The sequence below is a fragment of the Hemitrygon akajei genome, chromosome 2 (genome assembly GCF_048418815.1).
Source record: "Hemitrygon akajei chromosome 2, sHemAka1.3, whole genome shotgun sequence".
NCBI classification, from domain to species: domain Eukaryota; kingdom Metazoa; phylum Chordata; class Chondrichthyes; order Myliobatiformes; family Dasyatidae; genus Hemitrygon; species Hemitrygon akajei.
The window spans coordinates 194,568,585-194,594,781 of record NC_133125.1 but is presented as its reverse complement, the minus strand read 5'-3'; the positions used below and the strand labels follow the sequence as shown (position 1 = coordinate 194,594,781).

Below are 26,197 nucleotides of genomic sequence, written 5' to 3'. Positions count from 1 at the left end.
CTTGATGGCTAGCAGACTGGTGGGCTGAATGGCCTCTTTCTAGGTTGTACACTCAAATGTGAATTGAGGTCTCTATTGAAACATAGAAAGCATCAACGTCCAGCCTGCAAGATACAATCACATACAAAACTCCCAGCATAATCATGAAGTGGGTCCTGTAACCTGTTGGAAAGGTCTTTGAGTTTAGTGTTTGACTCATCAGTCAAGTACTCAGACATCAAAGGAGGAGCTGAAGGAGCCTAGACATTCCTCTCAGCCAGTAGCATGCTGAACACCATCTGGGAATGCTCCATGCTCCTGCCCGTCACCAGTAGGAGGCAAGGTTGATCAAAATCTTCAGAGCCATGGAGAAGCAGGGTATTTGTCCGATGGTGTAGGCCAGTGACCTGGTGGGAGCCTTCAGGGCGAACAGGTAGGCTACACTGTGGACCGCCCTGGCCAGGAAGAAAATGCGGAAGTGGATCCTCGCAATGGATGGGCTGGGTTCCAACAGGCAGTACATGACACCCAGGAAAAGGAACGGGTAGATGCACTCCATGTCATTACGGTGAGCTCTGTGGGAATTACAAATGGGTGAGTTAGTCATCAGAGAGGTTAAGGTACTTGTTCCAAGGCCCTGGCAAGAAGGGAATGTGTCGGTATGAATTAAACCATAAGATTATAAGATGTAGCAGCAAATTAGGCCATTCAGCCCTTCAAGTTTGCTGATTTATCATGGATGATTTATATTCTCTATCAACCCCATTCTCCTGTCTTCTCCCCATAAACTTCAACCAAGAACCTATCAACCTCTGCTTTAAATATACCTTATGATGGCCTCCACAGCCACCTGTGGCAATTAATTTAACAGATTCACAACCATATTTCATTTCATTTTCATTTGGAAAGAGGTGAAATCATCGGACAAAGTCAGTATGGACTTGTGAAAGGAAAGTCATGTCTGACGAATCTAATAGAATTTTTTGAAGATGCAACTAGTAGAGTGGATAGGGGAGAGCCAGTGGATGTGGTATATTTAGATTTTCAAAAGGCTTTTGACAAGGTCCCACACAGGAGATTAGTGTGCAAACTTAAAGCAGACGGTATTGGGGGTATGGTATTGATTGGCAGACAGGAAGCAAAGAGTGGGAGTAAACGGGACCTTTTCAGAATGGCAGGCAGTGACTAGTGGGGTACCGCAAGGCTCAGTGCTGGGACCCCAGTTGTTTACAATATATATTAATGATTTAGACGAGGGAATTAAATGCAGCATCTCCAAGTTTGCGGATGACAAGAAGCTGGGCGGTGGTGTTAGCTGTGAGGAGGATGCTAAAAGGATGCAGGGTGACTTGGATAGGTTAGGTGAGTGGGCAAATTCATGGCAAATGCAATTTAATGTGGATAAATGTGAGGTTATCCACTTTGGTTGCAAGAACAGGAAAACAGATTATTATCTGAACGGTGGCCGATTAGGAAAGGGGAGATGCAACGAGACCTGGGTGTCATTGTACACCAGTCATTGAAGGTGGGCATGCAGGTACAGCAGGCGGTGAAAAAGGCAAATGGTATGTTGGCATTCATAGCAAAAGGATTTGAGTACAGGAGCAGGGAGGTTCTACTGCAGTTGTACAAGGCCTTGGTGAGACCGCACCTAGGATATTGTGTGCAGTTTTGGTCCCCTAATCTGAGGAAAGACATTCTTGCCATAGAGGGAGTACAGAGAAGGTTCACCAGATTGATTCCTGGGATGTCAGGACTTTCATATGAAGAAAGACTGGATCGACTAGGCTTATATTCACTGGAATTTAGAAGATTGAGGGGGGATCTTATTGAAACGTATAAAATTCTAAAGCGATTGGACAGGCTAGATGCAGGAAGATTGTTTCCGATGTTGGGGAAGTCCAGAACGAGGGGTCACAGTTTAAGGATAAAGAGGAAGCCTTTTAGGACCGAGATGAGGAAAAACTTCTTCACATAGAGAGTGGTGAAACTGTGGAATTCTCTGCCACAGGAAACAGTTGAGGCCGGTTCATTGGCTATATTTAAGAGGAAGTTAGATATGGCCCTTGTGGCTAAAGGGATCGGGGGTATGGAGAGAAAGCAGGTACAGGGTTTTGAGTTGGATGATCAGCCATGATCATACTGAATGGCGGTGCAGGCTCGAAGGGCCGAATGGCCTACTCCTGCACCTATTTTCTATGTTTCTATGTGGCTAAAAATCTCCTGCTAATATCTGGTTTTAAAAAGATGTTGTATTCTGAGGCTGTGCCTCTGGTCCTGGACTCTTGCACTATAGGAAACTTTTCTCCACATGCACTCTACATAGGCCTTTCAATATTTGACAAGCTTTTCAACCCTATTCTCCTGTCTTCTCCCAGTATCCATTAACCCAGTTTCTAAGCAAGAACCTGTCAATGTCTGCCTTAAATACACTCAACAATTTCGCCTTCGTAGCCTTCTGCAGCAAAGAATTCCACAGATTCACCACCATCTGGTTGAAGAATTTCCTCATCTCCCTTTATTTTGACACTGTGCCATCAGATCCTAGTCTCTTGCACCAAAGGAAAAACGCCCTCTATGGATTCGATGAAGGTTCTTAGCTGTCTATTCCTTTCCATAGATGCTCCCTGATTAGTTGAGTTCCTCCAGCACTTTGCTCAGGATTTTCAGCATCTGCAAAACCTCCAATGTTTATCCTCTCCATGTCCAGTTCTATTTCAAACCTTGAGATTCCAGTAGGATTCAATGACACACCCCACCCTCCCCTACTCTTTCTGATCTCTATGAAGCACAGGTCCAGAGACATCAAAAGCTCCACAGTCCACAACTTCTGATACAACTGAAGTTATATAAGACATTGCTGAGGCCTAATTTGGAGTACTGTGTGAAGTTTTGGACATCTACCTATAGGAAAGATGTAAATAAGATTGATAGAGTACAGCAAAATTTTCCAATGAGGAACTGAGTTATAAGAAAAAAATTGAATAGGTTAGAACTTTATTTCCCGTAACGTAGAACAGTGAGGGGAGATCTGACCGAGGTTTACAAAATTATGAGGGGTATAGACAGGGTAAATGCAAGCAGGCTTTTTTCACTGAAGTTGGGTGGGATCATGAGTTAAGGGTGAAAGGTGAAATATTTAAGGGGAAGATCACACTCCCGACCCTCTGAACTTACTTGCTCAGAGGGTCGTGGGAGTCTGGAATGAGCTGCCAACACAAGTTGTGGAAGCACTTTCGATTTCAACATTTATGAAATGTTTGGATAGGTACATTGATGGTAGGGGTGTGGGTCAATGTGAGCATGCATTTAAAGTGGTTCAGTGTAGACTAAATGGGCTGAAGGTCCTGTTTCTCTGCTGTAGTTTTCCATGACTCTATATCTGAGAATGAAAAGTTTAAAGTATTACTCTAGTCTCGGGTGAAACACAGCAGAACACAAGGTCGGGAGTGTGTGGACACATCCTGCCACTGTGTTCATTAGTTCCCCTGGGGAACACTGGAATAATGCCATTAGCATTGCCCTTGAACTGCTGGGTGACAGCTGAACTAGTTCTGGAGCTATGTAGAGGCCCAAGCTGGCAAACTTCAAAGCAGTGTCAGAGCATTAAGCACACTACCACGGCCACCACGCCCTCGCACCTCACCTCCGACAGCGCTCCACGTTTGCATCGGTCCGGCAGAACTTCAAGCCTCCGTGTCTCAAGGAGTCTTCGGGATTGGCAAAAGCCTGCGGGAGAGAGTGGGGATAATTCGGTCAGATATGAGGCTGTGCCCTTCCAAAGGTAACTGACCCCTCTCTCCTCTCCACTTCTGGAGGTCAACACAGTTGGAGCAGTGCTGAGATCCAGGAATCAAGTCACAGCGAGGACACCGAGTGGACAGTTTCAACAAACATTAACCGCAAATAACAGTAACCACCCAGTTGAAGTGTTCATTAATGTGCATGATACGGGAATTTTCCGGGAACACACTTGTCAAGAAACAGCATACATTGTTTGAATGCAGTTCCTATGAGGTACAAAGGAAACACCTAATTGTGAAATTGAGATCTTTGGGACAGACACAATTTAACATGGAAGGTTTGTTAGGAGGTCACCCCTATTGTAATATATATAAACGTGTATTTGACTTTCTGAAAAGCATTAGAGTTTTTCATATTATTTCAATTTTTAGGTGGAATTTAGTGGGTATACTTCCTGTCTCTTTGCTCCACACTCTGACTCAGTACATGGGGGTAGTGCACCTTATGTTGGTCTCCCTCCCACCATAAAAATTTACAGCAAGAACAACCCATTTCAGGGGTGGGTGCACTTCCTTGTGAGAGGGGCAGCAGTGTGGGAGGGCCGCACCGCAGGAGAAGTACTGAATGAGTGTTACTGTGAGAGGGGCGGACCGAAGAAGTGCCACAGAGAGGGCAGTACTGAGGGAGAGCCACTGGGAGAGGGGTTACCATTGGTGCGCTGCCCTGTAACAGGGGCAGTACTGAGGGTACATCACCCTGTGGGAGAGGCAGTACTGAGGGTACATCACCCTATGGGAGGGGCATTACTGAGGGTACGTCACCCTGTGGGAGAGGCAGTTCTGAGGGCACACCGCCCTGTGGGAGAGGCAGTTCTGAGGGTACACCACCCTGTGGAAGGGGCATTACTGAGGGTACATCACCCTGTGGGAGAGGCAGTTCTGAGGGTAGGCCGCCCTTTGGCAGGAGCAATATTGAGGGTATGACGTTCCAAAGTTTGGTGTAACTGTGATGCCGTCTGCAAGAGGTTCGTACAGTCTCCCCGTGTAGGGTTGTCTGGGTGCCCTGATTTCCTCGCACAATCCAGTGCGTAGCGGTTAGTAAATTGCCCTGCAATTAGGCTGGTGTTATATCACTGGGGTGCTGGCTGGTGTGGTTCGTTGGGCTGGAAGAGCCTGTTCTATATGTTTCTCTGAATCAAATAAGACAAATAATTAGAAAGTAAGTCAGCGTCGAACCAGTGACCAGGGCCCAGCACCGGCCAAGACACTGAGGAATCTGTTCTGTCCTAGTACGGCTCACCGAGAGACCCACCTAACAGGAGGCAGCACTGACGATGGAGGTCTCTCTCAGCTGGGTGCTGCCCCTGACGATGGATGCCCGGCGCTCTTGCCTGGGGCACGAATTTACAAATTTCTGACGTGCAGGAACTAAGGGGTTAGCAATTTGTGCCCGAGCGCCCATGGAGAGAGATGTTCTGGGACTGCTAGGCACCACGGGAGTTAAATTGTAACTTAGATGAGGCTGGGGATATTTCAATTCAGGAACAAATGCGATTCTGCAGATGCCTGAAATCCAAAGTAACGCACACAAAATGCTGGAGGAACTCAGCAGTTCAGGCGGCGTCCATGGATATGAATAAACTGTCTATGTTTTGGGCTGAGTCCCCTCATCAGGATGGGAAAGGGAGAGGGATGATGCATCACTGACATGCTGGAACTAAGGGGCTAGAAATTCGGCCGTGCTAGGCAGCACTCAGTGCACAACTCAGTTCTCGCCTAGCCGCCTGCACCGGAAATTAGATCCTAGCAAAATCACCGGGACCAGAACGTTTAACCACTCATGACAGACACCAGGGATAATATTTAGGCGTGAAAACATTCCCGTTACAAAGAGTTATTCCCTTTTTGCGAAGCCTGAGCTGCCCCGTGAGTATCGCCACGGCGAACATCTTCAGGAGCAGGAGCACGGAGTAGAAAACGTAAGAACAAAAGGCTTCATTCTGCGTTCAGAATCATCTTGGCTGAAGATTGCTGGGGGTATGGAGAGAATGCAGGTACAGGGTTCTAAGTTGGATGTTCAGCCATGATCATACTGAATGGCGGTGCAGGCTTGAAGGGCCAAATGGCCTACTCCTGCATCTGTTTTCTATGTTTCTAATCTCCATTCTAAAAGGACACCACTCTATTCTGAGGCTCTGTCCTCTGGTCCTAGGCTATCACACCATTGGAAACATCCACTCTATCAAGTCCTTTGACCATTCAATAGATTTCTATTAGGTTACCCCTCATTCATCTGAATTCCAGTGAACACAGGCTCTTCATATGACAAGCAGTATAATCCCGGAATCATTTTCATAAACCTCCTTTGGACCCTCTCCAATTTCAGCACATTTTTTTCTAGGATAAGGACCCCAAAACTGCTCACAATACTCCAGGCAAGGCCTCGCCAATTCTTGATAAAGTCTCAACATTACATCTTTGCTTTTATAATCTAGTCCTCTTGAAATGAATGCTAACATTGCATTTGCCTTCCTCACTACAGACTCATTGCATGACCCTTTGCACCTCAGTAATTTCTATTTTCTCTCTATTTAGAAAATAGTCAGCCCTTTAATTTCTTCTACCAGAGTGCATGACCATACACTTTGTGACACTGTATTCCATCCACCATTTCGTTGCTCATTCTCCTTATCTGTCTAAGTCCTTCTGCAGCCTCTCTACTGCCTCAAAATTACCTGCCCCTCCACCTATCTTCATTCATTGTAAACAGCCATCAATTCCATCATCCTAATCATTGACATATAACATAAGAAGAACCGATCCCAACACAGATCCCCGTGGAGCAGCACTAGCCACCAGCAACCAGGCAGGAAAGGTTCCCTTTATTCCCACTCTTTGCCTCCTGCCAATGAGCCACTGCTTTATCCATGCTAGAATCGGGGATATATGTACTTGGTCCTCAAGATCCCATTGCATGTTGATGCTATTGAGGTGCCAGTCATTAACTGTATACTTTCCCTTTGCATTTGATGTCCCAAAGCACAATTCCACACACTTTACTGGATTTAACTCCTTCTTCCATTTTTATCCTCCACTGTCTGTCTCTGCTATATCCTTTGGCAATTTTGTACACTGTCCACAATGGCGTCTTTTTCCAATCCCATCCTAAACTTCTTGCCACCTTCTCTGCGGTGAAAATAGCCACAGCCTCTCCAGATCAACCCATTATCCATGCAATCATTCCTCCTGTGCCTAATAAAGTGACAACTGAGTATGTGTTCAGGGTCTTCTGCTGCTGTAGCCCATCCAGCTCAAGCTTTGATGTGCTGTGCATTCAGAGACACTCTTCTGCACGTTATTGTTGTAACATGTGGTTATTTGAGTTACTGTTGCCTTCCTCTCAGCTTGAACCGGTCTGGCCATTTATTCGGACCTCTCTTATTCACAAGACGTTTTCACGGACAGAACTGTTGGTCACTGGATGTTTTTGTTTGTTCTTTGAACCATCTTCTGTAAACTCTAGAGGCTGGTGCATGTGAAAATCCCAGGGGACTAGCAATTTCTGAGATACTCAAACCACCCCATCTGACACCAACAATCATTCCACGGTCTAAGTCACTTAGATCACATTTCTTCCCCATTCTGATGTTTGGTTTGAATAACAACTGAACCTTTTAACCATGTCTGCATGTTTTTATGCACTGAGCTACTGCCACATGATTGGCTTATTAGATACTTACATTAACAGGCAGGTGTACAAGTGTACCTAATAAAATGGCCACAGAGTTTATCTTTCTGGGACCTAAACACCCTTCTAAAAATGTTGGGCCCAGCACTGAATACCAGCAGCAATGAAACAAGTGGTCAATAGTTTCCAAAACTTAATTTATTAATCATTAAAACATAATAATACAATCTTACATTTTATAGTCAACCTTTGCTAATACATATTAATAACAATAAATAATATCAAATATTTCTGGAATGACACAGAGACAATGTGTTTATCAAAAAGTCAATAACATAATAACATTAGCTGAATACAGTTGAAACACAGTGACTGCGGTGCCTGTCGTGACTACAAGTGAACTTATTTCCTGCTGGGCTGGAAAGAACCAATTTACTAGGTTTTTTGGTGCTAATTCCACCCAGCTCTTGTGTTACTATCTTTAGGAATCAGGAAACATTAAAGTTGTTGACTAAAACAGCTCCATTGTTTCTTTTTTCCAGATTATCTGGGATTCCCAGTTCAGGTTCCTGTGGGCTGTGCTACAACGGGGCGTGATCTCCATTGAGTTGGACAGCCATATCAAGAAAATAAACTATGAAACCAAAGGGGGAGGGTTAAATATCCACTTATTTAGATTCTCCTATTGCCCAGTATGTATCAACTGCCCCGCGTCTTCAGCTAGTTGCTCATCGAGATTTATAAATCCTCCTTAAACTTCTCCACCTCTGAGAAAACAGCAAAAATGTGCGCTTATTTTTTTGAAGGTAAAAGGTTATATAAAAATATCCTTGCTACCCAGAACCCCAAGAAGTAGCTGCACTGGAGATCCAGTAGAAGTTGCCAGCGATGGAATCTTACAGTTACGAGGACAGACGGGGTTGGCTGGGAGGAGGCAGTAGTGAGAGAAGCAGTTAACATTTCCGATGGGTACCTTCATCAAAACCCAGCACGATCAATCTGAAACATTGACACTGTTTCTCTTCCCACAGATGCAGCCTAACCTGCTGAGTATTTTCCAGCATTTTCTGATTCTGCTCCAGATTTCCAGCATCCACAGCCTTCGTTTAGACTTTCACCGGCTAGGTTGTGTTTGTTTTTTTTCCCTCCTCAGGGTGGAAGAGACAGGTGGTTGGGATTTGTTGGACGGATGAACATTTATCAGGGTTATGGACAGGATGGTGAGGACTATTTCCCTGAGCTGCGGCCTTTATCATCAGAAGTCATTGGTTTAGGGCAAGGAGGCATAGAGAGGACCTTGAAGATGAATATAGAACAGTACGGGATAGGAACAATGTTGTGCTGAGCCTAATAAATATATAGCCAAATGGTCAACTAAACTAATCCCTCCTGCCTACACAATTTTCATATCCCTCCATTCTCACTCGCTTTCAGGTGCCTATCTATACATTTTTTAAAAGTCCCTAATGTATCTGGCTATACCACCACCCCAAGCAGTGCATTCCAAGCACCCACCTCATCCTGTGTAAAAAAAACTTGCCTCTAACAACTCGTTTAAAATTATCCCCTCTCGCCTTAAACACAGTTCAACCTTGGGAAAAGATGCTGTCTGACTACTCTTGAAGAAAACCTTTGCCACCTGCAGGGTGGTTGAATTCTGGATCACACCAACTGAGGGGAGATTAAGGCAGAGATGCCCTCAAAGTTTAGATAAACACCTGAAACAGCAAGCTGATAACTGGAAAATGGACTACTTGGGTACTTGATGGCTAGCAGACTGGTGGGCTGAATGGCCTGTTTCTAGGTTGTACACTCAAATGTGAATTGAGGTCTCTATTGAAACATAGAAAGCATCAACGTCCAGCCTGCAAGATACAATCACATACAAAACTCCCAGCATAATCATGAAGTGGGTCCTGCAACCTGTTGGAAAAGTCTTTGAGTTTAGTGTTTGACTCATCAGTCAAGTACTCAGACATCAAAGGAGGAGCTGAAGGAGCCTAGACATTCCTCTCAGCCAGTAGCATGCTGAACACCATCTGGGAATGCTCCATGCTCCTGCCTGTCACCAGTAGGAGGCAAGGTTGATCAAAATCTTCAGAGCCATAGAGAAGCAGGGTATTTGTCCGATGGTGTAGGCCAGTGACCTGGTGGGAGCCTTCAGGGCGAACAGGTAGGCCACACTGTGGACCGCCCTGGCCAGGAAGAAAATGCGGAAGTGGATCCTCGCAATGGATGGGCTGGGTTCCAACAGGCAGTACATGACACCCAGGAAAAGGAACGGGTAGATGCACTCCATGTCATTACGGTGAGCTCTGTGGGAATTACAAATGGGTGAGTTAGTCATCAGATAGGTTAAGGTACTTGTTCCAAGGCCCTGGCAAGAAGGGAATGTGTCAGTATGAATTAAACCATAAGATCATAAGATATAGCAGCAAATTAGGCCATTCAGCCCTTCAAGTTTGCTGATTTATCATGGATGATTTATATTCTCTATCAACCCCATTCTCCTGTCTTCTCCCCATAAACTTCAACCAAGAACCTATCAACCTCTGCTTTAAATATACCTTATGATGGCCTCCACAGCCACCTGTGGCAATTAATTTAACAGATTCACAACCATATTTCATTTCATTTTCATTTGGAAAGAGGTGAAATCATCGGACAAAGTCAGTATGGACTTGTGAAAGGAAAGTCATGTCTGACGAATCTAATAGAATTTTTTGAAGATGCAACTAGTAGAGTGGATAGGGGAGAGCCAGTGGATGTGGTATATTTAGATTTTCAAAAGGCTTTTGACAAGGTCCCACACAGGAGATTAGTGTGCAAACTTAAAGCAGACAGTATTCGGGGTATGGTATTGACGTGGATAGAGAATTGGTTGGCAGCCAGGAAGCAAAGAGTGGGAGTAAACGGGACCTTTTCAGAATGGCAGGCAGTGACTAGTGGGGTACCGCAAGGCTCAGTGCTGGGACCCCAGTTGTTTACAATATATATTAATGATTTAGACGAGGGAATTAAATGCAGCATCTCCAAGTTTGCGGATGACAAGAAGCTGGGCGGTGGTGTTAGCTGTGAGGAGGATGCTAAAAGGATGCAGGGTGACTTGGATAGGTTAGTTGAGTGGGCAAATTCTTGGCAGATGCAATTTAATGTGGATAAATGTGAAGTTATCCACTTTGGTTGCAAGAACAGGAAAACAGATTATTATCTGAACGGTGGCCGATTAGGAAAAGGGGAGATGCAACGAGACCTGGGTGTCATTGTACACCAGTTATTGAAGGTGGGCATGCAGGTACAGCAGGCGGTGAAAAAGGCAAATGGTATGTTGGCATTCATAGCAAAAGGATTTGAGTACAGGAGCAGGGAGGTTCTACTGCAGTTGTACAAGGCCTTGGTGAGACCGCACCTAGGATATTGTGTGCAGTTTTGGTCCCCTAATCTGAGGAAAGACATTCTTGCCATAGAGGGAATACAGAGAAGGTTCACCAGATTGATTCCTGGGATGTCAGGACTTTCATATGAAGAAAGACTGGATCGACTAGGCTTATACTCACTGGAATTTAGAAGATTGAGGGGGGATCTTATTGAAACGTATAAAATTCTAAAGCGATTGGACAGGCTAGATGCAGGAAGATTGTTTCCGATGTTGGGGAAGTCCAGAACAAGGGGTCACAGTTTAAGGATAAAGGGGAAGCCTTTTAGGACCGAAATGAGGAAAAACTTCTTCACACAGAGAGTGGTGAATCTGTGGAATTCTCTGCCACAGGAAACAGTTGAGGCCGGTTCATTGGCTATATTTAAGAGGAAGTTAGATATGGCCCTTGTGGCTAAAGGGATCAGGGGGTATGGAGAGAAAGCAGGTACAGGGTTTTGAGTTGGATGATCAGCCATGATCATACTGAATGGCGGTGCAGGCTCGACGGGCCGAATGGCCTACTCCTGCACCTATTTTCGATGTTTCTATGTTTCTATATGGCTAAAAATCTCCTGCTAATATCTGGTTTTAAAAAGATGTTGTATTCTGAGGCTGTGCCTCTGGTCCTGGACTCTTGCACTATAGGAAACTTTTCTCCACATGCACTCTACATAGGCCTTTCAATATTTGACAAGCTTTTCAACCCTATTCTCCTGTCTTCTCCCAGTATCCATTAACCCAGTTTCTAAGCAAGAACCTGTCAATGTCTGCCTTAAATACACTCAACAGTTTCGCCTTCATACTCTTCTGCAGCAAAGAATTCCACAGATTCACCACCATCTGGTTGAAGAATTTCCTCATCTCCCTTTATTTTGACACTGTGTCATCAGATCCTAGTCTCTTGCACCAAAGGAAAAACGCCCTCTATGGATTTGATGAAGGTTCTTAGCTGTCTATTCCTTTCCATAGATGCTCCCTGATTAGTTGAGTTCCTCCAGCACTTTGCTCAGGATTTTCAGCATCTGCAAAACCTCCAATGTTCATCCTCTCCCTGTCCAGTTCTATTTCAAACCTTGAGATTCCAGTAGGATTCAATGACACACCCCACCCTCCCCTACTCTTTCTGATCTCTATGAAACACAGGTCCAGAGACATCAAAAGCTCCACAGTCCACAACTTCTGATACAACTGAAGTTATATAAGACATTGCTGAGGCCTAATTTGGAGTACTGTGTGAAGTTTTGGACATCTACCTATAGGAAAGATGTAAATAAGATTGATAGAGTACAGCAAAATTTTCCAATGAGGAACTGAGTTATAAGAAAAAAATTGAATAGGTTAGAACTTTATTTCCCGTAACGTAGAACAGTGAGGGGAGATCTGACCGAGGTTTACAAAATTATGAGGGGTATAGACAGGGTAAATGCAAGCAGGCTTTTTTCACTGAAGTTGGGTGGGATCATGAGTTAAGGGTAAAAGGTGAAATATTTAAGGGGAAGATCACACTCCCAACCCTCTGAACTTACTTGCTCAGAGGGTCGTGGGAATCTGGAATGAGCTGCCAACACAAGTTGTGGAAGCACTTTCGATTTCAACATTTATGAAATGTTTGGATAGGTACATTGATGGTAGGGGTGTGGGTCAATGTGAGCATGCATTTAAAGTGGTTCAGTGTAGACTAAGTGGGCTGAAGGTCCTGTTTCTCTGCTGTAGTTTTCCATGACTCTGTATCTGGGAATGAAAAGTTTAAAGTATTACTCTAGTCTCGGGTGAAACACAGCAGAACACAAGGTCGGGAGTGTGTGGACACATCCTGCCACTGTGTTCATTAGTTCCCCTGGGGAACACTGGAATAACGCCATTAGCATTGCCCTTGAACTGCCGGGTGACAGCTGAACTAGTTCTGGAGCTATGTAGAGGCCCAAGCTGGCAAACTTCAAAGCAGTGTCAGAGCATTAAGCACACTACCACGGCCACCACGCCCTCGCACCTCACCTCCGACAGCGCTCCACGTTTGCATCGGTCCGGCAGAACTTCAAGCCTCCGTGTCTCAAGGAGTCTTCGGGATTGGCAAAAGCCTGCGGGAGAGAGTGGGGATAATTCGGTCAGATATGAGGCTGTGCCCTTCCAAAGGTAACTGACCCCTCTCTCCTCTCCACTTCTGGAGGTCAACACAGTTGGAGCAGTGCTGAGATCCAGGAATCAAGTCACAGCGAGGACACCGAGTGGACAGTTTCAACAAACATTAACCGCAAATAACAGTAACCACCCAGTTGAAGTGTTCATTAATGTGCATGATACGGGCATTTTCAGGCAACGCACTTGTCAAGAAACAGCATACATTGTTTGAATGCAGTTCCTATGAGGTACAAAGGAAACACCTAATTGTGAAATTGAGATCTTTGGGACAGACACAATTTAACATGGAAGGTTTGTTAGGAGGTCACCCCTATTGTAATATATATAAATGTGTATTTGACTTTCTGAAAAGCATTAGAGTTTTTCATATTATTTCAATTTTTAGGTGGAATTTAGTGGGTATACTTCCTGTCTCTTTGCTCCACACTCTGACTCAGTACATGGGGGTAGTGCACCTTATGTTGGTCTCCCTCCCACCATAAAAATTTACAGCAAGAACAACCCATTTCAGGGGTGGGTGCACTTCCTTGTGAGAGGGGCAGCAGTGTGGGAGGGCTGCACCGCAGGAGAAGTACTGAATGAGTGTTACTGTGAGAGGGGCGGACCGAAGAAGTGCCACAGAGAGGGCAGTACTGAGGGAGAGCCACTGGGAGAGGGGTTACCATTGGTGCGCTGCCCTGTAACTGGGGCAGTACTGAGGGTACATCACCCTGTGGGAGAGGCAGTTCTGAGGGCACACCGCCCTGTGGGAGAGGCAGTTCTGAGGGTACACCACCCTGTGGAAGGGGCATTACTGAGGGTATACCACCCTGTGGGAGAGGCAGTTCTGAGGGTAGGCCGCCCTTTGGCAGGAGCAATATTGAGGGTATGACGTTCCAAAGTTTGGTGTAACTGTGACGCCGTCTGCAAGAGGTTCGTACAGTCTCCCCGTGTAGGGTTGTCTGGGTGCCCTGATTTCCTCGCACAATCCAGTGCGTAGCGGTTAGTAAATTGCCCTGCGATTAGGCTGGTGTTATATCACTGGGGTGCTGGCCGGTGTGGTTCGTTGGGCTGGAAGAGCCTGTTCTATATGTTTCTCTAAATCAAATAAGACAAATAATTAGAAAGTAAGTCAGCGTCGAACCAGTGACCAGGGCCCAGCACCGGCCAAGACACTGAGAAATCTGTTCTGTCCTAGTACGGCTCACCGAGAGACCCACCTAACAGGAGGCAGCACTGACGATGGAGGTCTCTCTCAGCTGGGTGCTGCCCCTGACGATGGATGCCCGGCGCTCTTGCCTGGGGCACGAACTTATGAATTTCTGACGTGCAGGAACTAAAGGGTTAGCAATTCGTGCCCGAGCGCCCATGGAGAGAGATGTTCTGGGACTGCTAGGCACCACGGGAGTTAAATTGTAGCTTAGATGAGGCTGGGGATATTTCAATTCAGGAACAAATGCGATTCTGCAGATGCCTGAAATCCAAAGTAACGCACACAAAATGCTGGAGGAACTCAGCAGTTCAGGCGGCGTCCATGGATATGAATAAACTGTCTATGTTTTGGGCTGAGTCCCCTCATCAGGATGGGAAAGGGAGAGGGATGATGCATCACTGACATGCTGGAACTAAGGGGCTAGAAATTCGGCCGTGCTAGGCAGCACTCAGTGCACGCCTCAGTTCTCGCCTAGCCGCCTGCACCGGAAATTAGATCCTAGCAAAATCACCGGGACCAGAACGTTTAACCCCTCATGACTGACACCGGGGATAATATTTAGGCGTGAAAACATTCCCATTACAAAGAGTTATTACCTTTTTGCGAAGCCTGAGCTGCCCCGTGAGTATCGCCACGGCGAACATCTTCAGGAGCAGGAGCACGGAGTAGAAAACGTAAGAACAAAAGGCTTCATTCTGCGTTCAGAATCGTCTTGGCTGAAGATTGCTGGGGGTATGGAGAGAATGCAGGTACAAGGTTCTAAGTTGGATGTTCAGCCATGATCATACTGAATGGCGGTGCAGGCTTGAAGGGCCAAATGGCCTACTCCTGCATCTGTTTTCTATGTTTCTAATCTCCATTCTAAAAGGACACCACTCTATTCTGAGGCTCTGTCCTCTGGTCCTAGGCTATCCCACCATTGGAAACATCCACTCTATCAAGTCCTTTGACCATTCAATAGATTTCTATTAGGTTACCCCTCATTCATCTGAATTCCAGTGAACACAGGCTCTTCATATGACAAGCTGTATAATCCCGGAATCATTTTCATAAACCTCCTTTGGACCCTCGCCAGTTTCAGCACATTTTTTCTAGGATAAGGACCCCAAAACTGCTCACAATACTCCAGGCAAGGCCTCGCCAATTCTTGATAAAGTCTCAACATTACATCTTTGCTTTTATAATCTAGTCCTCTTGAAATGAATGCTAACATTGCATTTGCCTTCCTCACTACAGACTCATTGCATGTCCCATTGCACCTCAGTAATTTCTATTTTCTCTCTATTTAGAAAATAGTCAGCCCTTTAATTTCTTCTACCAGAGTGCATGACCATACACTTTGTGACACTGTATTCCATCCACCATTTCGTTGCTCATTCTCCTTATCTGTCTAAGTCCTTCTGGAGCCTCTGTACTACCTCAAAATTACCTGCCCCTCCACCTATCTTCATTCATTGTAAACAGCCATCAATTCCATCATCCTAATCATTGACATATAACATAAGAAGAACCGATCCCAACACAGATCCCTGTGGAGCAGCACTAGCCACCAGCAACCGGGCAGGAAAGGTTCCCTTCATTCCCACTCTTTGCCTCCTGCCAATGAGCCACTGCTTTATCCATGCTAGAATCGGGGATATATGTGCTTGGTCCTCAAGATCCCATTGCATGTTGATGCTATAGAGGTGCCAGTATACTTTATACTTTATACACTGTATACTTTCCCTTTGCATTTGATGTCCCAAAGCACAATTCCACACACTTTACTGGATTCAACTCCTTCTTCCATTTTTATCCTCCACTGTCTGTCTCTGCTATATCCTTTGGCAATTTTGTACACTGTCCACAATGGCGTCTTTTTCCAATCCCATCCTGAACTTCTTGCCACCTTCTCTGTGGTGAAAATAGCCACAGCCTCTCCAGATCAACCCATTATCCATGCAATCATTCCTCCTGTGCCTAATAAAGTGACAACTAAGTATGTGTTCAGGGTCTTCTGCTGCTGTAGCCCATCCACCTCAAGCTTTGATGTGCTGTGCATTTAGAGACACTCTTCTGCACATTATTGTTGTAACATGTGGTTATTTGAGTTACTGTTGCCTTCCTCTCAGCTTGAACCAGTCTGGCCATTTATTCAGACCTCTCTTATTCACAAGACGTTTTCATTGTCAGAACTGCTGGTCACTGGATGTTTTTGTTTGTTCTTTGAACCATCTTCTGTAAACTCTAGAGGCTGGTGCATGTGAAAATCCCAGGGGACTAGCAATTTCTGAGATACTCAAACCACCCCATCTGACACCAACAATCATTCCACGGTCTAAGTCACTTAGATCACATTTCTTCCCCATTCTGATGTTTGGTTTGAATAACAACTGAACCTTTTAACCATGTCTGCATGTTTTTATGCACTGAGTTACTGCCACATGATTGGCTTATTAGATACTTACATTAACAGGCAGGTGTACAAGTGTACCTAATAAAATGGCCACAGAGTTTATCTTTCTGGGACCTAAACACCCTTCTAAAAATGTTGGGCCCAGCACTGAATACCAGCAGCAATGAAACAAGTGGTCAATAGTTTCCAAAACTTAATTTATTAATCATTAAAACATAATAATACAATCTTACATTTTATAGTCAACCTTTGCTAATACATATTAATAACAATAAATAATATCAAATATTTCTGGAATGACACAGAGACAATGTGTTTATCAAAAAGTCAATAACATAATAACATTAACTGAATACAGTTGAAATACAGTGACTGCGGTGCCTGTCGTGACTACAAGTGAACTTAATTCCTGCTGGGCTAGAAAGAACCAATTTACTAGGTTTTTTTGGTGCTAATTCCACCCAGCTCTTGTGTTACTATCTTTAGGAATCAGGAAACATTAAAGTTGTTGACTAAAACAGCTCCATTGTTTCTTTTTTCCAGATTATCTGGGATTCCCAGTTCAGGTTCCTGTGGGCTGTGCTACAACGGGGCGTGATCTCCATTGAGTTGGACAGCCATATCAAGAAAATAAACTATGAAACCAAAGGGGGAGGGTTAAATATCCACTTATTTAGATTCTCCTGTTGCCCGCGTCTTCAGCTAGTTGCTCACCGAGATTTATAAATCCTCCTTAAACTTCTCCACCTCTGAGAAAACAGCAAAAATGTGCGCTTATTTTTTTGAAGGTAAAAGGTTATATAAAAATATCCTTGCTACCCAGAACCCCAAGAAGTAGCTGCACTGGAGATCCAGTAGAAGTTGTCAGCGATGGAATCTTACAGTTACGAGGACAGACGGGGTTGGCTGGGAGGAGGCAGTAGTGAGAGAAGCAGTTAACATTTCCGATGGGTACCTTCATCAAAACCCAGCACGATCAATCTGAAACATTGACACTGTTACTCTTCCCACAGATGCAGCCTAACCTGCTGAGTATTTTCCAGCATTTTCTGATTCTGCTCCAGATTTCCAGCATCCACAGCCTTCGTTTAGACTTTCACCGGCTAGGTTGTGTTTGTTTTTTTTCCCTCCTCAGGGTGGAAGAGACAGGTGGTTGGGATTTGTTGGACGGATGAACATTTATCAGGGTTATGGACAGGATGGTGAGGACTATTTCCCTGAGCTGCGGCCTTTATCACCAGGTCATTGGTTTAGGGCAAGGAGGCATAGAGAGGACCTTGAAGATGAATATAGAACAGTACGGGATAGGAACAATGTTGTGCTGAGCCTAATAAATATATAGCCAAATGGTCAACTAAACTAATCCCTCCTGCCTACACAGTTTTCATATCCCTCCATTCTCACTTGCTTTCAGGTGCCTATCTATACATTTTTTAAACATCCCTAATGTATCTGGCTATACCAGCACCCCAAGCAGTGCATTCCAAGCACCCACCTCATCCTGTGTAAAAAAAACTTGCCTCTAACAACTCGTTTAAAATTATCCCCTCTCGCCTTAAACACAGTTCAACCTTGGGAAAAGATGCTGTCTGACTACTCTTGAAGAAAACCTTTGCCACCTGCAGGGTGGTTGAATTCTGGAGCACACCAACTGAGGGGAGATGAAGGCAGAGATGCCCTCAAAGTTTAGATAAACACCTGAAACAGCAAGCTGATAACTGGAAAATGGACTACTTGGGTACTTGATGGCTAGCAGACTGGTGGGCTGAATGGCCTGTTTCTAGGTTGTACACTCAAATGTGAATTGAGGTCTCTATTGAAACATAGAAAGCATCAACGTCCAGCCTGCAAGATACAATCACATACAAAACTCCCAGCATAATCATGAAGTGGGTCCTGTAACCTGTTGGAAAGGTCTTTGAGTTTAGTGTTTGATTCATCAGTCAAGTACTCAGACATCAAAGGAGGAGCTGAAGGAGCCTAGACATTCCTCTCAGCCAGTAGCATGCTGAATACCATCTGGGAATGCTCCATGCTCCTGCCTGTCACCAGTAGGAGGCAAGGTTGATCAAAATCTTCAGAGCCATGGAGAAGCAGGGTATTTGTCCGATGGTGTAGGCCAGTGACCTGGTGGGAGCCTTCAGGGCGAACAGGTAGGCCACACTGTGGACCGCCCTGGCCAGGAAGAAAATGCGGAAGTGGATCCTCGCAATGGATGGGCTGGGTTCCAACAGGCAGTACATGACACCCAGGAAAAGGAACGGGTAGATGCACTCCATGTCATTACGGTGAGCTCTGTGGGAATTACAAATGGGTGAGTTAGTCATCAGAGAGGTTAAGGTACTTGTTCCAAGGCCCTGGCAAGAAGGGAATGTGTCAGTATGAATTAAACCATAAGATCATAAGATATAGCAGCAAATTAGGCCATTCAGCCCTTCAAGTTTGCTGATTTATCATGGATGATTTATATTCTCTATCAACCCCATTCTCCTGTCTTCTCCCCATAAACTTCAACCAAGAACCTATCAACCTCTGCTTTAAATATACCTTATGATGGCCTCCACAGCCACCTGTGGCAATTAATTTAACAGATTCACAACCATATTTCATTTCATTTTCATTTGGAAAGAGGTGAAATCATCGGACAAAGTCAGTATGGACTTGTGAAAGGAAAGTCATGTCTGACGAATCTAATAGAATTTTTTGAAGATGCAACTAGTAGAGTGGATAGGGGAGAGCCAGTGGATGTGGTATATTTAGATTTTAAAAAGGCTTTTGACAAGGTCCCACACAGGAGATTAGTGTGCAAACTTAAAGCACACAGTATTTGGGGTATGGTATTGACGTGGATAGAGAATTGGTTGGCAGACAGGAAGCAAAGAGTGGGAGTAAACGGGACCTTTTCAGAATGGCAGGCAGTGACTAGTGGGGTACCGCAAGGCTCAGTGCTGGGACCCCAGTTGTTTACAATACATATTAATGATTTAGACGAGGGAATTAAATGCAGCATCTCCAAGTTTGCAGATGACACGAAGCTGGGCGGTGGTGTTAGCTGTGAGGAGGATGCTAAAAGGATGCAGGGTGACTTGGATAGGTTAGTTGAGTGGGCAAATTCTTGGCAGATGCAATTTAATGTGGATAAATGTGAAGTTATCCACTTTGGTTGCAAGAACAGGAAAACAGATTATTATCTGAATGGTGGCCGATTAGGAAAAGGGGAGATGCAACGAGACCTGGGTGTCATTGTACACCAGTTATTGAAGGTGGGCATGCAGGTACAGCAGGCGGTGAAAAAGGCAAATGGTATGTTGGCATTCATAGCAAAAGGATTTGAGTACAGGAGCAGAGAGGTTCTACTGCAGTTGTACAAGGCCTTGGTGAGACCGCACCTAGGATATTGTGTGCAGTTTTGGTCCCCTAATCTGAGGAAAGACATTCTTGCCATAGAGGGAGTACAGAGAAGGTTCACCAGATTGATTCCTGGGATGTCAGGACTTTCATATGAAGAAAGACTGGATTGACTAGGCTTATACTCACTGGAATTTAGAAGATTGAGGGGGGATCTTATTGAAACGTATAAAATTCTAAAGCGATTGGACAGGCTAGATGCAGGAAGATTGTTTCCGATGTTGGGGAAGTCCAGAACAAGGGGTCACAGTTTAAGGATAAAGGGGAAGCCTTTTAGGACCGAGATGAGGAAAAACTTCTTCACACAGAGAGTGGTGAAACTGTGGAATTCTCTGCCACAGGAAACAGTTGAGGCCGGTTCATTGGCTATATTTAAGAGGAAGTTAGATATGGCCCTTGTGGCTAAAGGGATCAGGGGGTATGGAGAGAAAGCAGGTACAGGGTTTTGAGTTGGATGATCAGCCATGATCATACTGAATGGCGGTGCAGGCTCGACGGGCCGAATGGCCTACTCCTGCACCTATTTTCTATGTTTCTATGTTTCTATATGGCTAAAAATCTCCTGCTAATATCTGGTTTTAAAAAGATGTTGTATTCTGAGGCTGTGCCTCTGGTCCTGGACTCTTGCACTATAGGAAACTTTTCTCCACATGCACTCTACATAGGCCTTTCAATATTTGACAAGCTTTTCAACCCTATTCTCCTGTCTTCTCCCAGTATCCATTAACCCAGTTTCTAAGCAAGAACCTGTCAATGTCTGCCTTAAATACACTCAACAGTTTCGCCTTCATAGCCTTCTGCAGCAAATAATTCCACAGATTCACCACCATCTGGTTGAAGAATTTCCTCATCTCCCTTTATTTTGACACTGTGCCATCAGATCCTAGTCTCTTGCACCAAAGGAAAAACGCCCTCTATGGATTTGATGAAGGTTCTTAGCTGTCTATTCCTTTCCATAGATGCTCCCTGATTAGTTGAGTTCCTCCAGCACTTTGCTCAGGATTTTCAGCATCTGCAAAACCTCCAATGTTCATCCTCTCCCTGTCCAGTTCTATTTCAAACCTTGAGATTCCAGTAGGATTCAATGACACACCCCACCCTCCCCTACTCTTTCTGATCTCTATGAAGCACAGGTCCAGAGACATCAAAAGTTCCACAGTCCACAACTTCTGATACAACTGAAGTTATATAAGACATTGCTGAGGCCTAATTTGGAGTACTGTGTGAAGTTTTGGACATCTACCTATAGGAAAGATGTAAATAAGATTGATAGAGTACAGCAAAATTTTCCAATGAGGAACTGAGTTATAAGAAAAAAATTGAATAGGTTAGAACTTTATTTCCCGTAACGTAGAACAGTGAGGGGAGATCTGACCGAGGTTTACAAAATTATGAGGGGTATAGACAGGGTAAATGCAAGCAGGCTTTTTTCACTGAAGTTGGGTGGGATCATGAGTTAAGGGTGAAAGGTGAAATATTTAAGGGGAAGATCACACTCCCGACCCTCTGAACTTACTTGCTCAGAGGGTCGTGGGAGTCTGGAATGAGCTGCCAACACAAGTTGTGGAAGCACTTTCAATTTCAACATTTATGAAATGTTTGGATAGGTACATTGATGGTAGGGGTGTGGGTCAATGTGAGCATGCATTTAAAGTGGTTCAGTGTAGACTAAATGGGCTGAAGGTCCTGTTTCTCTGCTGTAGTTTTCCATGACTCTATATCTGGGAATGAAAAGTTTAAAGTATTACTCTAGTCTCGGGTGAAACACAGCAGAACACAAGGTCGGGAGTGTGTGGACACATCCTGCCACTGTGTTCATTAGTTCCCCTGGGGAACACTGGAATAACGCCATTAGCATTGCCCTTGAACTGCCGGGTGACAGCTGAACTAGTTCTGGAGCTATGTAGAGGCCCAAGCTGGCAAACTTCAAAGCAGTGTCAGAGCATTAAGCACACTACCACGGCCACCACGCCCTCGCACCTCACCTCCGACAGCGCTCCACGTTTGCATCGGTCCGGCAGAACTTCAAGCCTCCGTGTCTCAAGGAGTCTTCGGGATTGGCAAAAGCCTGCGGGAGAGAGTGGGGATAATTCGGTCAGATATGAGGCTGTGCCCTTCCAAAGGTAACTGACCCCTCTCTCCTCTCCACTTCTGGAGGTCAACACAGTTGGAGCAGTGCTGAGATCCAGGAATCAAGTCACAGCGAGGACACCGAGTGGACAGTTTCAACAAACATTAACCGCAAATAACAGTAACCACCCAGTTGAAGTGTTCATTAATGTGCAAGATAGGGGAATTTTCCGGGAACACACTTGTCAAGAAACAGCATACATTGTTTGAATGCAGTTCCTATGAGGTACAAAGGAAACACCTAATTGTGAAATTGAGATCTTTGGGACAGACACAATTTAACATGGAAGGTTTGTTAGGAGGTCACCCCTATTGTAATATATATAAACGTGTATTTGACTTTCTGAAAAGCATTAGAGTTTTTCATATTATTTCAATTTTTAGGTGGAATTTAGTGGGTATACTTCCTGTCTCTTTGCTCCACACTCTGACTCAGTACATGGGGGTAGTGCACCTTATGTTGGTCTCCCTCCCACCATAAAAATTTACAGCAAGAACAACCCATTTCAGGGGTGGGTGCACTTCCTTGTGAGAGGGGCAGCAGTGTGGGAGGGCCACACCGCAGGAGAAGTACTGAATGAGTGTTACTGTGAGAGGGGCGGACCGAAGAAGTGCCACAGAGAGGGCAGTACTGAGGGTACATCACCCTGTGGGAGAGGCAGTACTGAGGGTACATCACCCTATGGGAGGGGCATTACTGAGGGTACGTCACCCTGTGGGAGAGGCAGTTCTGAGGGCACACCGCCCTGTGGGAGAGGCAGTTCTGAGGGTACACCACCCTGTGGAAGGGGCATTACTGAGGGTACATCACCCTGTGGGAGAGGCAGTTCTGAGGGTAGGCCGCCCTTTGGCAGGAGCAATATTGAGGGTATGACGTTCCAAAGTTTGGTGTAACTGTGACGCCGTCTGCAAGAGGTTCGTACAGTCTCCCCGTGTAGGGTTGTCTGGGTGCCCTGATTTCCTCGCACAATCCAATGCATAGTGGTTAGTAAATTGCCCTGCGATTAGGCTGGTGTTATATCACTGGGGTGCTGGCTGGTGTGGTTCGTTGGGCTGGAAGAGCCTGTTCTATATGTTTCTCTAAATCAAATAAGACAAATAATTAGAAAGTAAGTCAGCGTCGAACCAGTGACCAGGGCCCAGCACCGGCCAAAACACTGAGGAATCTGTTCTGTCCTAGTACGGCTCACCGAGAGACCCACCTAACAGGAGGCAGCACTGACGATGGAGGTCTCTCTCAGCTGGGTGCTGCCCCTGACGATGGATGCCCGGCGCTCTTGCCTGGGGCACGAATTTACAAATTTCTGACGTGCAGGAACTAAGGGGTTAGCAATTTGTGCCCGAGCGCCCATGGAGAGAGATGTTCTGGGACTGCTAGGCACCACGGGAGTTAAATTGTAACTTAGATGAGGCTGGGGATATTTCAATTCAGGAACAAATGCGATTCTGCAGATGCCTGAAATCCAAAGTAACGCACACAAAATGCTGGAGGAACTCAGCAGTTCAGGCGGCGTCCATGGATATGAATAAACTGTCTATGTTTTGGGCTGAGTCCCCTCATCAGGATGGGAAAGGGAGAGGGATGATGCATCACTGACATGCTGGAACTAAGGGGCTAGAAATTCGGCCGTGCTAGGCAGCACTCAGTGCACAACTCAGTTCTCGCCTAGCCGCCTGCACCGGAAATTAGATCCTAGCAAAATCACCGGGACCAGAACGTTTAACCACTCATGACAGACACCAGGGATAATATTTAGGCGTGAAAACATTCCCGTTACAAAGAGTTATTCCCTTTTTGCGAAGCCTGAGCTGCCCCGTGAGTATCGCCACGGCGAACATCTTCAGGAGCAGGAGCACGGAGTAGAAAACGTAAGAACAAAAGGCTTCATTCTGCGTTCAGAATCATCTTGGCTGAAGATTGCTGGGGGTATGGAGAGAATGCAGGTACAGGGTTCTAAGTTGGATGTTCAGCCATGATCATACTGAATGGCGGTGCAGGCTTGAAGGGCCGAATGGCCTACTCCTGCACCTGTTTTCTATGTTTCTAATCTCCATTCTAAAAGGACACCACTCTATTCTGAGGCTCTGTCCTCTGGTCCTAGGCTATCCCACCATTGGAAACATCCACTCTATCAAGTCCTTTGACCATTCAATAGATTTCTATTAGGTTACCCCTCATTCATCTGAATTCCAGTGAACACAGGCTCTTCATATGACAAGCAGTATAATCCCGGAATCATTTTCATAAACCTCCTTTGGACCCTCTCCAATTTCAGCACATTTTTTCTAGGATAAGGACCCCAAAACTGCTCTCAATACTCCAGGCAAGGCCTCGCCAATTCTTGATAAAGTCTCAACATTACATCTTTGCTTTTATAATCTAGTCCTCTTGAAATGAATGCTAACATTGCATTTGCCTTCCTCACTACAGACTCATTGCATGTCCCATTGCACCTCAGTAATTTCTATTTTCTCTCTATTTAGAAAATAGTCAGCCCTTTAATTTCTTCTACCAGAGTGCATGACCATACACTTTGTGACACTGTATTCCATCCACCATTTCGTTGCTCATTCTCCTTATCTGTCTAAGTCCTTCTGCAGCCTCTCTACTGCCTCAAAATTACCTGCCCCTCCACCTATCTTCATTCATTGTAAACAGCCATCAATTCCATCATCCTAATCATTGACATTTAACATAAGAAGAACCGATCCCAACACAGATCCCTGTGGAGCAGCACTAGCCACCAGCAACCAGGCAGGAAAGGTTCCCTTTATTCCCACTCTTTGCCTCCTGCCAATGAGCCACTGCTTTATCCATGCTAGATTCGGGGATATATGTACTTGGTCCTCAAGATCCCATTGCATGTTGATGCTATTGAGGTGCCAGTCATTAACTGTGTACTTTCCCTTTGCATTTGATGTCCCAAAGCACAATTCCACACACTTTACTGGATTCAACTCCTTCTTCCATTTTTATCCTCCACTGTCTGTCTCTGCTATATCCTTTGGCAATTTTGTACACTGTCCACAATGGCGTCTTTTTCCAATCCCATCCTAAACTTCTTGCCACCTTCTCTGCGGTGAAAATAGCCACAGCCTCTCCAGATCAACCCATTATCCATGCAATCATTCCTCCTGTGCATTGGTAGCTGAGCGAAGGGCGCTGAGTAGGCTACGGTCAATTATGGATAACTCTGAACATCCTCTACATAGCACCATCCAGAGACAGAGAAGCAGTTTCAGCGACAGGTTACTATCGATACAATGCTCCTCAGACAGGATGAAGAGGTCAATACTCCCCAATGCCATTAGGCTTTACAATTCTACCGCCAGGACTTAAGAACTTTTTAAAAGCTATTATTAATGCTTTTTGAGATAGTGATTTAGATGCATATCATATTTTTTACTGAGTTAAGTATTGTATGTAATTAGTTTTGCTACAACAAGTGTATGGGACATTGGAAAAAAGTTGAATTTCCCCATGGGGATGAATAAAGTATCTATCTATCTATCTATCTAATAAAGTGACAACTGAGTATGTGTTCAGGGTCTTCTGCTGCTGTAGCCCATCCAGCTCAAGCTTTGATGTGCTGTGCATTCAGAGACACTCTTCTGCACGTTATTGTTGTAACATGTGGTTATTTGAGTTACTGTTGCTTTCCTCTCAGCTTGAACCAGTCTGGCCATTTATTCAGACCTCTCTTATTCACAAGACGTTTTCACGGACAGAACTGCTGGTCACTGGATGTTTTTGTTTGTTCTTTGAACCATCTTCTGTAAACTCTAGAGGCTGGTGCATGTGAAAATCCCAGGGGACTAGCAATTTCTGAGATACTCAAACCACCCCATCTGACACCAACAATCATTCCACGGTCTAAGTCACTTAGATCACATTTCTTCCCCATTCTGATGTTTGGTTTGAATAACAACTGAACCTTTTAACCATGTCTGCATGTTTTTATGCACTGAGCTACTGCCACATGATTGGCTTATTAGATACTTACATTAACAGGCAGGTGTACAAGTGTACCTAATAAAATGGCCACAGAGTTTATCTTTCTGGGACCTAAACACCCTTCTAAAAATGTTGGGCCCAGCACTGAAT

At 45.0% G+C, this 26,197-nt stretch overlaps 3 protein-coding genes across 3 annotated transcripts; all 3 read right to left on the bottom strand.

Moving 5' to 3' along the window:
- Positions 1–268: 268 nt before the first annotated feature.
- LOC140721857 (prostaglandin E synthase-like) lies at positions 269–6,955 on the bottom strand. The gene is made up of 4 exons (XM_073036680.1): positions 6,854–6,955; positions 5,600–5,722; positions 3,626–3,708; positions 269–554 (listed from the first exon to the last, which is right to left on the bottom strand). Exons 1-4 carry the CDS (start codon positions 6,953–6,955, stop codon positions 305–307), a joined length of 558 nt encoding a protein of 185 aa, XP_072892781.1. The 3' UTR covers positions 269–304.
- A 2,483-nt stretch (positions 6,956–9,438) lies between these two features.
- LOC140738182 (prostaglandin E synthase-like) lies at positions 9,439–14,852 on the bottom strand. The gene is made up of 3 exons (XM_073065301.1): positions 14,756–14,852; positions 12,824–12,906; positions 9,439–9,725 (listed from the first exon to the last, which is right to left on the bottom strand). The coding sequence occupies exons 1-3, from the start codon at positions 14,801–14,803 to the stop codon at positions 9,476–9,478; spliced, it is 381 nt and encodes a 126-aa protein (XP_072921402.1). The 5' UTR covers positions 14,804–14,852; the 3' UTR covers positions 9,439–9,475.
- A 3,715-nt stretch (positions 14,853–18,567) lies between these two features.
- LOC140738172 (prostaglandin E synthase-like) lies at positions 18,568–25,779 on the bottom strand. The gene is made up of 4 exons (XM_073065294.1): positions 25,762–25,779; positions 23,860–23,982; positions 21,948–22,030; positions 18,568–18,849 (listed from the first exon to the last, which is right to left on the bottom strand). Exons 1-4 carry the CDS (start codon positions 25,777–25,779, stop codon positions 18,600–18,602), a joined length of 474 nt encoding a protein of 157 aa, XP_072921395.1. The 3' UTR covers positions 18,568–18,599.
- Positions 25,780–26,197: the final 418 nt, after the last annotated feature.